General features: G+C 43.9%; 3 protein-coding genes across 7 annotated transcripts in view; 2 read left to right on the top strand and 1 right to left on the bottom strand.

The window, feature by feature from the left end:
• Positions 1–13,587, bottom strand: part of LOC108136217 (uncharacterized protein DDB_G0283357) — a 53,350-nt gene that overhangs the window by 30,305 nt on the left and 9,458 nt on the right. For 3 of the 5 annotated variants that reach the window (XM_017257228.2, XM_017257229.2, XM_017257232.2), the window contains exon 2: positions 5,355–6,378. In XM_017257228.2, coding sequence (XP_017112717.1) covers positions 5,355–6,301 — 947 coding nt within the window. In that variant the 5' untranslated portion in view covers positions 6,302–6,378. Of the gene's footprint in view, positions 1–3,255; positions 3,597–5,354; positions 6,379–6,788; positions 6,893–13,587 lie in introns of those variants that run through there. The other 2 variants (XM_041707173.1, XM_017257234.2) reach the window with 2 other exon arrangements.
• Positions 6,954–8,229, top strand: LOC108136219 (uncharacterized protein C9orf85 homolog). The gene is made up of 2 exons (XM_017257239.2): positions 6,954–7,057; positions 7,118–8,229. The coding sequence occupies exon 2, from the start codon at positions 7,143–7,145 to the stop codon at positions 7,854–7,856; it is 714 nt and encodes a 237-aa protein (XP_017112728.1). The 5' UTR covers positions 6,954–7,057; positions 7,118–7,142; the 3' UTR covers positions 7,857–8,229.
• LOC108136218 (DExH-box ATP-dependent RNA helicase DExH6) lies at positions 8,938–13,091 on the top strand. Its single transcript, XM_017257238.2, has 3 exons — positions 8,938–9,682; positions 9,929–10,136; positions 10,201–13,091. The coding sequence occupies exons 1-3, from the start codon at positions 9,005–9,007 to the stop codon at positions 12,246–12,248; spliced, it is 2,934 nt and encodes a 977-aa protein (XP_017112727.1). The 5' UTR covers positions 8,938–9,004; the 3' UTR covers positions 12,249–13,091.

The raw sequence follows: 13,587 nt of genomic DNA, 5'->3' as shown, positions 1-13,587 counted from the left end.
CATTCATATGTAAAACCGGCGTTTATTCAATCACCCATTCATGCGATTCAAATGAAGTTCGTCTGTGAAAGTAAGCCATGGCAAAAGTCCGAGAAACAAACATTTGTCCAACAATCAGTCGTCAACAAATGGGCAAACAAGACGAGCCATCTGCATCTGTCCGCTCACCTGAAGACTCGCCTGAGTTGTGACAGGTCGTGGTCCGTTCCCCCGATCTCCTCTGATCCCCTGATCTTCCGCCCCCTTGCCTGTCCCGCCCCCTTGAGAAAAATGAAAACCAAAAGAGGAGGAGGTCGGTGAATGCCCTGCCTTGGAGTGGCGACTGCAAATGAGTCAACAGCCTGACAAACATGAATGCAAATATGCATATGCAGAATACCCTTCACCAACATTGAAACGAACAACATACTCGAAGCTTCAAGTAGGAAAATCTGTGGTAATGTTATGGAGGAAACTGCTATAGTTTTAAAGGCTGAACACCACTGCATTCTCATAATTTTATAAAATACAAATCCATAAATAAATCTAAATTAGTTTAAAGTAAATTTAAAGTCTCATTACTGTTAAAAAAACTTAATATAACGCAAAGTAAGGATAAAATTAATTTTAAAAAGGAATCTTTGAACATCTATAATAATTATTTTTATAAATACATACGTTTGTTAACATTTAATCAAAATCACATTCGTATAATTTAAATACGTAAACAAGTACATTTCAAGAATTATAACTGATAAAAGAACAAGCTTAAAGTATAAATATAATTGAGATTATTGTTATTATGACAAATAAATAAATTCATTTAAAATTTTATAAAATACCTTTGCATCTACATTTGATAAAAGCATTTAGAGGCAGGAAACTACTATTTTTTTAAAACTTTAAGGTGTCATTTACGATATTACATTGAAACAAAATAAATGAATATTCCTATAAGTCATTTTAACAATTCATTGTAAATTTATGTACACAACCTAAGTGGCTTATAATGGATATCGTTCACATGGATTAACGACTCTTTCAAACATCAATGAACTTGGTGGACTTGTGGCTCTCCCTCGGCGGTTTTCTGCACTCTGCTAATGACCAAATGCGTGCAGGTCTTGGCCAAATCGAACGGGGGCTGGTGCTGGGGCTGGGAGCACTTGGACAAATGACCAATTACGATTGGCGACAACCACACGACACACGGCTTAACACAACAGCAAACAACACCGACAGGCGGGAAACCCGTTCGAGGCGATGGAAAACATGGAAAAGATGAAAACGCAGCGAAATATGTCGTATGTAAACGGTTGCCTTAATAATAGACATTGGTGGAAAGTTGCAACCGCCAGCCGGTTGTTGACCGCATCGATGTAAGCATATATCAAAGTATACGATATATACATACATATAGCCAGCGCCTTGGAGTCTGGAGTCTGGGCAAACGAAAGCAAAAGGATCGGAGGAGGGTATGTGGACTCGCCCCTCTAGAGCAAACAAGTTCCCCCAGAAATTTCACTTTTTCTTTTGCCGTTTCTTGGTTGTGATGTTTTTTTTTTTTTTTGCCTTGTTTTTAGCTTAGTTTTAGATGGACTCCTTTGGAAATCAGCAAAAGCGTTGCTAATTAAAGCAATCACAAATTACACAAATAAATAATACCGCAAAATAATGAGCGTCTGGCAATCATTGCGTTCGTCTTGCGATATACTTGCAAGTAGCGAGTTGAACGAACGGAAATGAATCAAAAATCGGAGCGAAATCCAGACATCTTTCTGTCCAGAAGATAATCTCATTTGATTGGCTCTGGCTTCGAAATCAGTCACAGAATTATTAGCCAAATTGAAATCGAATTAACCGAAAATGTGCCAGCAACAAACAATCAAAAATAATGGTGAGTAAAGTGTGAAAAAGAAAGCTAAAGCAAGTCGAATATCAAAATACCCTTACAAATTTAGAAATTTTTTTCTTGAAAATATATCCCACGAAATTATTACAGAGCGTTTACGGGCTTTGAAAACTTGTTATAAGACTTGGATTGAAAGTTGCTAAACAAGAAACTTAACAATTTTTTTTTCTATTAGTTTTTTTACTTTTCAAATTGATAACATAAATTAAATAACATCAACTTGGAAAACTCAACAAAAATTGTCAAATATACTACAAATTTGTATTAAGAAAGAAAATACCCAGAAAATAGAGTATCATATACGTATAATGCAAGAAATATTATTAAGCTTAGTAATTGCCATGCAATAATGAGCGAGTTTTCCGAAGTGGAAATCGGGGTGTGTGTGTGTGCAACTCCGAAACAAAACACAATTTTATGCGCTTTTATTATTACCCATTTTTTTGTTTTTTTTTCTTTCAGATTCTACGCCGCACACGTCAGTGGAATTGGGTATGGATATGGGCACAGAGATATGGATATGGCCAGGCTGGTCCGTTCATTTATCACGGCACTCGCTGTGGAACCGAATGGCATGGCGGTACGTTGCACATAAACGCATTCGGCGTACGGTATTCGGCGGTTACAACACCAACGCCCGTCGTAATTATCGCAGCAAGTCGTATAATCAGAGCCAACCCAAAGGGTTGTATAACTTAGGCAAATCAAGGCAAATGATGATACGTCGTGTCTTGCGGAGAAAGTCATCAACAATTCGTGGATCGACTATTTCGAGCCCGTTTGCCATGGCCTGCGGTGCGGAAGATTTTTAAGCTGGCTATGTTCTTAAAGAAAGTTGGTCTTCGATTTAAAAAGGTAATCCTAAGCAATCAATAAGCAATTGCATATAAAATGGTTTGTCTCTATAAATACTAGAGATTTTTAAATACATAATTCTTTGATATAAAAGTTGCATATATATTGCAAAGAGAGCATTAGTGTAGCTCAATAAACTTCAAAAGGCTGGTTCTAAAATGTCCAACAACAAAAGCTAAAAGAATCTAAGCTTTTATTTATTTATAACTATAATATAACATACCATAAAACTGGCAACATATTTAATGGTTTTTAAAAATGCACCTTAACAATTGTTTGACCAACTAAGTTATTACTATCTTTTATTAAAAAAAAAAAATACTCCTATATCAGTTTTTTACACAACTTTTAATTGTTTATGCTAAGCACAAAATCATGCTCTCTATTATAGTTTAACTTAACCATGTATGTTTTCTTATTCTATTTTTTTTTTTAACTTGAAATTTTAAAATAAACTTCGCTATTAAAATTCTTTTCCATGCAATTTGGTTCTAGTCTGTAGAACTTACCGCACAGCATTTCCTCGAGAGGTATGCAATAACCAGCTCTGCCAGCAATGATTGTTTGATTGATTGATTGCTTGCACACACACACGCTCACTCACAAGGAAAAGCACATGTTTTTCACAAGTTGTAACTCCATGTTTTCTTTTTTCAATAAAGACACTAACTGTTCAAAAAAAAACGTATTTTTAGAGATGCAACTGCATTTTTCCAAATGAAAACCAAGTTCGTTGCCTAAGTCTTTTGTTTTGCTAGCGGTAAACGGTGGAAAAAGAGTCTGAAAACGGCTGTTTCTTTTCGTGGAGCGCGGCACGTGCTGAGCGAACAATGGTCGCGGCTTGTTTGAGTCGCAGGTTTCAACGCGGCGATCGGCGAAAGAGATGGCGTTGCAGTCGGCGAAAGAGACGACGAAAGAGCCGGAGAAAGAGGTGGCGCAAGAGACGATCGCACGGAGATTTGGACCTGGACCAGCTTGGTCAGCGGTCGCCGAAGAAATGTAAAAGCCAAAAGCAGCGGACCCCAAAGAAGTGCCGAGCGAGAAAGCTCTCGGCCAAGCCTTCTTCTTGTAGCCGCTGATGTTTATATGTTTATTAATACTCTTTTGAGGGGGTATTTTAAATTATCACTGATATACTACTACTTTGAGTAAAGCTTATTTTGATTATACTCATAAACCAATTTGTTTCGGAATAATATTTAATTTAAACACCTAAACTATTTTTATTGATATTGTAAAAAAAAAAATAGATTCCAAATAGTATTAAAATTAAGAACATTAAAAAGCAATTCTAGTTATAAATTTAAGATTTGCAAAGATAACTTGGAGTGTTTGGAAATATAATATATATTATCTTCAATGTTAAGCACCCCGTGTTGAAAGCTTCTTGTTTTTTCAAAATTTTAATTATATAATTCAGAAATATATTTTCTTGAACCATTTTCCTTAAAAAGAGTATTTGAAACTTGTGCATTATTTGTTCTTCGTACCCCTGCTGTTGATGTAAACATCGGCTCATTCGAGTGCTGCGTTTGTGTTTAGTTGATTTTCGATGCGCTTTTTGCACATTGCTAGACTTTTTCTTGCTCGCCTTTTTGTAGTTTCAGTATGCTGGAATTTTTCTTTGGTTTGCCGCTGTTATTGTTGCTGTTGTTGCCGTTGTTGTTTCTGTTTACTGTGGTGGGTATAATTTTATTCAATAGAATTTATGCTTTTTTATGGTCAAGCTGGTGGCGCGTCATGCGCGGAAACCTCATCGCTAACGGTTGTTTATGGCCAGTTTAAGGTTTTGTGCATAATTGTTTGGCTTGAGTCGTTCGTTGCTCTGGTTGGCGCTTCGAAGATCTTTGGCTCCCCGCCTGCATCCCGCTGCCGAGGCCCATTTAAATGTAATCAATCAAAGTCTTACGACTAATTAACCAGTGCAATTTAATAGAAATACGAAAACACTTCATTAGCGATGCCACTAATGAGGCAACATCGCTTTACGACGTGTTTACTTTGTCGCCCCAGCCACTGCAAGTTCGATCTTTGAACCCTCGGCAATGCCACAAAGTGCATCGAATAGCATTCGATTCGAAATTATCGCTTAATTATGTGTTTGCATCAATGAACCTAAAGAAAAGCATGGCAAATTGCCACAAATTGAATTGATAATTGACACCACGATTGCCCAATTACTTAATTTCTTAATGGATTTGGTTATGTCTAACCCATAAAAAAAGTCAAAAGAAACTTAAGGTAGTTGGGGCTTTAATTGACCTTAAATAAATATCTTGGAAAAAGCTACCCTCCAAGGAATCAGGAGTTGTGATGTGGAACTTTTTAAAAGTTCAAATAAAAAAACACTTAGTTTGTACCTTAAAAACTTGGCCAAAACTTTTATCATTTTAAAAAATTTACTCATACAAATTTATATTGATTTGGCTTTTTTTTACCAAGATCAAGATTTTTCGATTTCCAATATCTTTTAGCTAAATTATTATAAATAAGAGTTCAATAATTGTTTAGTTGCTTGTACCATTTTTTTAATAGTAAGGTCAAACACGAAAACTATCTTATAAACATGGCTATCAAATAATTTTGCAAGGTTTTTGGGAGCACTCACCTGATGGCCGCTGGCTGATGATTTCCCAGCATTCGCATGCTGCCTCCGAATCTGTACTGCTGCAGTGGATTCTGGTGCGTATCGAAGTCCGGATCGGCGGGATAGCCACTGGCCAGGCCTCTGCTGATGTGGCTGATGCGGCTCATCCTGCTGGCATGCGATCCGCGCTCGGAATTGCACTTGGAGCCGCACAGTGAGTTCTCGCAGAAGCGACAGCACTTGTTGTAGCTGAAGGTGGAGGTGCAGAGGGTGCAGAAGGAGTCCAGCTGGGACTCGGCCTGGTCGTCCTCCAGATCGGCATCCTCCTCGTTCACCGAGGCATCCATTTCCAGGCCATGGTGGTGGCGCATTTTAAGCGTGGCGGTGTGACTACTGCGATCCTCGTCGGAGCAAAAGTGATAGGGTTCGCTTTCGGTGTCCTCCTCGCCCAAACTGCTGCCAGCACTGCCCTCCTGGCGACCACCGCCTGCTCCTCCACCTCCACCTCCACCTCTTCCCTCTTGCGAGGCTGCGCCGAAGCTGCTCAGCGGACACGAGGGATAGCGGGTGAGGGGAAAGGGTCGCACGTTGTATTTGCTGGCCATCGACAGGTTCTCATTGAAGTAGATCACATTGGGCGACGGCAGTGCCCCTGGACCAGGTCCAGCCCGCTCCCGCTCCCTTTCCCTGCCCATTTCCCTGTCCAATTCCCGATCTCTGTTTATACTGAGATCATGGTATTTCCGCAGGAAGGCCGCATTGCAATCAGCGGCCGTGTATTCGTGTAGTTTCTTCGGTTTTTGGGCGGGCACATGCGTTTGTTGTTTATGGGACTGGTTATTTCCCTTGTTGTGGTTCGAATTGCTGCTGTTGTTCGTGTTGCTGTTGCTGCTACTGTTGTTGTTGCTGTTGTTGTTGTTGCCACCGGAGCGTAGCAGATCGAAGAGACGCTGCTTGAGGTCGCGCATTTTATTGATAAAAACGGCCTACTCAGCATTAGATTGGCAAAAAATGTACTCCATTGGTCAGCGAAATATACCAGGTTCTGCAAAACAAAAATATAAATATTCAAATATAGAAAACTGTTTAAAATATATTTATAGCATTTAGCTTTTAGCCGCTTTCATAACCTGTTTGAGTCCCGGCTAAACAGTTTTAGAGTTGCTGTGGTTTAAAACCTTGCTCAAACATTTTATATTGATAATCTGGCAAGGCAAAGAAATTTTCTTTCTATTCTATGGGGTTTCCGACACACTTTAAGCATTTGTGAAATACTTAAAAAAAAAAGAAATACACTATTTGATTATTTAATTGCCGCAAACCAAAAAAAAATTGATAATAATGCCAAGGTGCCGGTAAACCGATCTGGCAGCACAGCGCTGCTCAACAAGAATAAGTTAATCGCTTGCTACCTAAAAACAGGTGAAATCAAGTGCTTTCCAAGAAATACTCAACTTCCTAACGTTCCTGAAACCTTTGACACCCTAACACTCATTTTTCACAAGCGAAAAATTAATAAAAACGCGATTTTCCAAGGAGACACAATTTCCCGCCGCGAACAGAACGGCCAGTCGGCGACTCATGAGAAATACCAGCTCTTTTGCGTGAGCTTTTAGTATTGTCAAGGCAACAGCCAACGGTCACACTGGCATACTTTTATTTATTTTGCACGCAATTAAACGAGAAACATATTGTCTGTGATCAAATTAGCCTAGTTAGAGCAGGTAAATTGAATTAAATAATTGACTAAATCAATGTGGACCTAATAAACTTTGTATTGATAGCAAAAACAAAGGAAAAGAGCCAAAGATGAGCAGCCAGCGGGGCAATGTGAGTCGCACACGTGCGCAGAAGCACAAGAATCGGCATGTTTTCAAGAACGACCTGCACGACAAGACGCCCCAGCAGATCCGCCTGAATGCAATGCACGTGTCCACCGTGTGCCAGCGGTGCAAGGAGCAGATCGAGTGGAAGATCAAGTACAAGAAGTACAAGCCGCTGTCGCAGGCCAAGACCTGTGCGCACTGCAAGGAGCGGACGGTGAAGAAGGCCTACCATGTGGTCTGCCGCGACTGCGCCATCAAGGCGCACGTCTGCGCCAAGTGCCTCAAGAGCGCCGACGAAGTGGCCATCGAGGAGGCCCAGCCCACGCCGCGCGAGGAGCAGCAGCTGCAGGCGGAGATGGACCGCCTGGTCAAGTCCTTCTCGGAGCGCAAGCGGCGCGCCTTCCTGCGCTACATGAAGAAGGGCAAGAAGCAGCCGGCGGCGGCCGAGGATGAGCTGGACGAGGAGCAGCTGGAGACACAGGAGAAGGCCAAACGGGTGGCGCACACACGCGACGAGCTGCTGGACAAGATCAAGCAGCTGAATCTCGCTGGCGAGGATGACGAGGACGAAGATGACTCGGATTTCGATTCGGAAGAGGATGACGACTCTGAGTTCGATTCCGAGGAGGAGGAGGATGAAAGCGAGGAGGAGGAGCCACAGAAACCTGTTCCTGAAAAGCCCACCAAGGCGAAATAAACACTTTTTTTTCTAAACCTAATCGATTTGTTTAAAAAGTTGAAGACCAATTCAACCAAGAGCAATATGTAACTTGAAGTTTGATTCCGAGAAGATCTTTGTTGAAACAGTCAAAGAACTCTTCAAGCCAAAGCTAATCTAATAGTTAGATTACCTTACTCATTGCTAACCAGGTTGAATGAATGCCCCAAAACAAGTCCAAACTGCTATGTCTAAAAGAAAAGGACAAAAAGTTCTAGGAGAAAGATGATAGCCTGGAGAAATAAACCAATGTTTTAAATTTAATTTTTTCTTTGCTGTTAATAGAAAGGAGATTCCGTTCAGAAAGTAATTGTAAATTGAATAAAAGATAAATCAGTAATAGAATAGCTAATTGAAACCATAATGTTGTAACTTTGTTTACCAAAGTGAGGGAGATGGCAACTAGGCTTGTTTCAAAATCTTTGAAATATATCGCAAAGCTTTTACCTCACATTCGCATGAAAGCTTTAATAGAATTTCAAAATGTTTAATTATATGGTAAAGGTAATTTTTAACTTTTTTTTAACTTTTAAATATAATAGTTAAAAAAACTAAACATTATTTAATTCCTACAATGTAATTTAAGCCGTTAAATTTTTAAGTGGCTTGTTATATGAAGATAGTTAATTAAGGTTCTTCTACAAAGAAAAATATCCTATACAAAATTGCAGGTAAAATAATATATATATATATATATGTATTTAAGCTATTCAAATATATAATAATCGAACCTAAATTAAAATTATAAAAAGAATTGTGTTATTTATAATATAAATTTAATATGTATATAATAATGGGAAGATTCTGAAATTAGTCTATAAAAGTTCTTCTACAAAGAAAACTATCCTATCACATATGGCAGGACATTTGAGCTTGTCAATTGTATAATAATATAACTCATATTAAAATTAAAAAAAAAAGTTTTCGTTTAACGCCAGGTCAAATAAATATTTAAATATACAATCGGAGTCGTCCAGTAAGTTTGCGTCACCGCTTAGCTGTACCTTCAAGGCAAACTACCGCCTGGTCACTCTACTTGTCAGCTAGATTTGAGTGGTATTTTCTTTTACGTCTGGTACGGTCGCACTGAAACGTTGAAACTCTGGGAAAACTGTTTAAAAAATCGAATGGCAGACAGCAAGAAAGAGATGGCCAAAGGCCGTCGCGAGGGTAAGAAAAAGGGTGCTCCGCCGCAGGGACAAGCACTGGGGATATTGGTCAACGGGCAGGGAGCCGGGAAGTCGTCGTCCGGCGATCGCAGTGCCGCCAAGACGAAGGGCAGCAGGTCGGTAAAGGCCGCCAAAGAAGCCGGCGAAAATGCGGATCGCCTGGACCGCGAGCAGGAGAAGGCTCTGCGCCAGACGATCGGCGACTTCCTGCAGAGCCGCGATCCGGAGCTCCAGCTGCACGGACTGACCAAGGCCCAGCGCAGCCACGTGCATAAGTTGGCCCAAAGTCGCGGCATCAAGACCGTGAGCAAGGGACCGGAGGACAATCGCATCCTCTTCATGTCCCGTCCACAGACGGGAGGCCTCCAGCACCTCTGCCTGGACAACGCCAAGCTGCACATGAGTGCCCAGCTGTCCAAAGCTCTGAAAGAGCTGACCGTTCACGTGGAACGTCTTCCGAACACCAGTACTTCGGCTTCCTTGCGCCAGCAGGATCGGCGACCATCGAACTTTGGCCTGGTCGGCCACCGTCTCATCCCGCCCGTCGCCCTCAACAGGAGCATGCAGCAGGAGCGACAGCGCCTGCCCATCTTCCAGCACCGCGAGAAGATCCTCAACGTCCTGCAGAGCGAACAGGTTACTAATCTTTATTTTCAAGAAATCTTTTCCCAAATTTAAAAAAAAGCATCTGTTTTACATTACTTTGATAAGGCCACAATCTGTTTACCAGCAGAAACTTTCCTGAAGGATAGCACACTATTCCTCCTACAAAAACTGGCTTTGTCCACTTTAAAAACTGTTTTCGCATTTTACAGATCTATACTATACTACTGTAGAAACTTAAACCATTCCCCCCTACTAAAACTTGATTTATTCCCACAGGTGTTGATTGTCAAAGGAGCCACTGGCTCGGGCAAGTCCACGCAGCTGCCGCAGTATATCCTCGAGTGGGCCGCCGAGCATCGCTCTCCGGTGAGGATAATAGTCAGCCAGCCACGTCGCATAGCGGCGACCAGCGTTTCGGAACGCATTTCCAAGGAGCGCGGCGAAGCATTGGGCAGCACAGTTGGGTATCAGATTCGCATGAACAGTGAGTATCATTCAGGCTCCAAGCCAATCAGATCTAACCATAAACAATACTCGTTCACCGCCAGGCAAGTGCAGCAGCCACACGGTCCTCTCGCTGACCACCAGTGGTTGCCTTTTGCGTGCCCTGGCCATGGATGGCGAGGCCTTCTTCAGAAGCACCACCCATCTGATCATCGATGAAGTGCACGAGCGCGACTTGGACACCGATTTCCTGCTGCTGGTCAGCAAGCTGGAGTTGGACAAGAATCGCCACCTGCGCCTGGTGCTCATGTCGGCCACCATGGACTTGCAGGCGCTGTCCAAGTACTTCGGCGGGGCCACCGTCATGGATGTGGAGGGACGCAGCTTCGAGGTGAGGATCTTTCACCTGGAGGATATACTCAGCAAGACCGGTTACATGACCTACAGGATGGAGAACTTTTTGGGCGAGCCGACGGGCGAAGAGGATGCCGGCGAATTGCTGGCCGCCTATTACGGCGGTCGCACGATTATAGATCCCGATATCGACAACGATCTGATCGTTTCGCTGTTGGAACTTTTGCTGCGCAGCGGCGACTCCGGAGCGGTGATTGTCTACCTGCCGGGATACAGCGATATGACCATGCTGATGGACCGCTTGGAATCGGCTCTGCCGCGCAACCAGATCCAGATTCTACTGTTGCACAGCCATGTGGACGCCAGCGAGCAGCGCAGGGTCTTTCGGGTATATCCCGGGTTGCGTCTGAAGATCATCCTCAGCACGAACCTAGGTCAGACCTCGATCACCATACCGGATCTGCTGTACGTCATCGATACGGGTCGCTGCAAGATGAAGACCTACGACCCGGGCACGGATGCCTCCCAGTTGACCAGTGTGTGGATCTCGCAGGCGGATGCCCAACAGCGGGCGGGCAGAGCCGGACGCCTGCGCCATGGCATCTGCTATCGTCTGTACGACAGCGACCGCTTTGCCAGGATGAGCCTGTACACCGTGCCGGAGATCATGAGGCGCAGCCTGGACGAGATATGTCTGCTGACCAAGGTGGCGGCTCCGGACAGGCTTATAGCCAGCTTTCTGGCCAAGGCACTGGATCCCCCGCAGCCGGAGGCCGTGCTGCAGGCCTGCTCCAGGTTGCAGCTCCTGGGCGTGATCAAGGAATTGGAGGAGAGGATCACGCCGCTGGGACGCATCATTGCCGAGCTGCCCTTGGGCGTGCAGATGGCCAAGTGTCTGGTGTACTCCATCTACCTGCGCTGCGCGAGCAGCATGACCATCATAGCGGCCTTTCACTCTGTCAAAGATCCCTTCGTGCTCACCACGGATCGCGGCAAGAAGTCGGGCCAGCAGAACGCCAGACTCCTGTTTGCTGGCGACCAGATGAGCGATTCGCTGGCTGCCCTGAAGCTCTACAAGGAGTTCACCAGCCTGTCACGCTACGACATTGGGGACTTTTGCGAGCGCAACTCTGTGTGCCGCCACTCCATGGAGATGTTCGTTTCGGCGGTAAGCACGCTGCGCGAATCGGTGACGCGCATTTTCGGCGCCAACCCAGCCAAGGTGCGTCTGGCCTCGTCCTTTGCCAAGGACACCAATCTGATCCGCCTGGCCCTGACGGCCGGCTACTATCCGAAGCTGGCCTACATGGACCGCGAGAACAAGCACCAGCTGATGGCCGAGGGAGACCCCTTCTGCCAGGTGTCGCGCAACTCCTGCCTGCTGGGCAGGAAGAAGCAGAAGAACCTGGCCAGCGACTGGATCCTGTTTGTGGAGAAGACACGCACCGCCGAGCAGCGATCCTCGCTGGAGCAGACCACCCTGGTGAGCGGTCTAATGGTAGCCCTGGCCGGTGGCAAGCACTTCCGCCTGGAGCCGCTCGGCTCGGAGGTGCAGCTCTGCCTGGACTCCTGGATCCGCATCGGCTGTGCCAGAGATGTGGCCCGCAAAATTTTCCAGCTGCGCATGCTAATGGACCGCGAGGTGACCGAGCTGGTGCAGACGCGCAATCTGAGCAAGGCGGACGAGTGGCTGGGTCCGGAGGCGATCCGCCGGCTGCTGCAGGCGGATGTGCCGTCCATGTGCCTGGCTGAGGGCAAGAGTCTGCCCGACGAGTTCAACTGTGATAAGGACTATTAAACGACCAATGGAGGAGGAGGCCTGCTGCGTGAATCCGGCCCTAATCCCTAATCGGTCCAAAACTAGCTATAATTTGCTACAGCAGTATTCGCGAAGTGATCGATTAGGCTCATAGAAGTATAAATAAACTTTTATACACGATGAACTTATATACTTGTACAGTGCGTTTCATAAGCCTATCGTACCTGATTAGGGCAGCTAAAGTCGCAACTAAGAGGCCAACGAATTTCTATCCTCAACATACACTTACTTTTGTGCATCGAATTCCCTTACATTTTGATATAATATACAAAAAAAAAAACATATGTTTGCCTGACTTTAAAAATGTATTAAGCATTTATTAAGTAATCAAAATACCATTCGACTTCCGGACCCATGTCCCACTGCAAAAAAGGCTTCACTGTACTTACTACTTATTAATGTACATTTTAAGTAACACAAAGAATGTCTAAACTAGATTCCTTAAATGTTGTGATAAAAATAGGCGCAAAAAGGCATGCTTTAACTGATTAACCTAAGAATCTTTTTTTTGTAATACTGAGCGAGATCTCGATACGCCATTTGAGGCCTGCTGATTAAATTCGCCTTTAAATAATGTTCAAAAGCACTTTTCTTAGTTTAAATCTAAAACGTTGCCGATATTAATATGAACCAAAAATCGAATGAAAATGAAAAACTTGTAAAACTTGGGATATTTTCGAATATAAATCCAGATCTCTGTATCCCATTCCATGCATCATAACAGGTAATCCATTGATGTAACTAGATTAAGCTCTGAAACGCACTGTAGGCATATTTTTAACAATTCGAAACACACAGGGAATGAAAAATGTAAACCAAAAATATTATTATTTTCATTTGGAGAGTGCCATTGCGAGCACTCCCTAATTGTCGGGTGAAAATATGTGTGCCACAAGTGCCACGAGACGAGATGTCAGGGAGATCGCGACTTCGAGTCGGTGTCGGTGTCGGAGTCGGTGTCAGATGGCAGTGGGCGTGGCAGTTCCCTGCGGTGCATTGGGCCATGGCAACCGAGCTGGCTGGCGTTTATGCTCCACCTGCCCCACCTGCCTCCCACTGTCCATTCAGGCGCAAACAAGAGCGGGCAAATCACAAAAAAAATGTATAAAAAGAGTTAATTGCACAGACGACGCAGTCAATAAACCTGAAGTCGAGCTTGTCGCTGCTGCAGCAACAATGGCCACAAAGACACCGGGCCAACACCAACAGCAACATGCAACAGCAACAAAAGACAGCAGCAACAGCAGCTCACTTACAAAGAAAGTGAAATTAATTTGTTATTTTTCGGTCGATTGTGGCTCTTTGAGCGACGTCTTTG

This window comes from Drosophila elegans, unplaced genomic scaffold (assembly GCF_018152505.1).
Source record: "Drosophila elegans isolate 14027-0461.03 unplaced genomic scaffold, ASM1815250v1 contig_149, whole genome shotgun sequence".
Lineage (NCBI taxonomy): Eukaryota > Metazoa > Arthropoda > Insecta > Diptera > Drosophilidae > Drosophila > Drosophila elegans.
Note: the sequence above shows the minus strand (reverse complement) of the source record. Positions and strands in the feature narration are given on the sequence as shown.

What these genes read in the sequence shown, in the direction of transcription:
- LOC108136219 (XM_017257239.2), top strand. Translation starts at nt 7,143, where the DNA reads ATGAGCAGCCAGCGGGGCAATGTGAGTCGCACACGTGCGCAGAAGCAC.
- LOC108136218 (XM_017257238.2), top strand. Translation starts at nt 9,005, where the DNA reads ATGGCAGACAGCAAGAAAGAGATGGCCAAAGGCCGTCGCGAGGGTAAG. An exon ending in ACGTCCTGCAGAGCGAACAG is followed by an intron (nt 9,683 to 9,928) that starts GTTACTAATCTT and finishes TTATTCCCACAG; the next exon opens with GTGTTGATTGTCAAAGGAGC. An exon ending in GTATCAGATTCGCATGAACA is followed by an intron (nt 10,137 to 10,200) that starts GTGAGTATCATT and finishes GTTCACCGCCAG; the next exon opens with GCAAGTGCAGCAGCCACACG.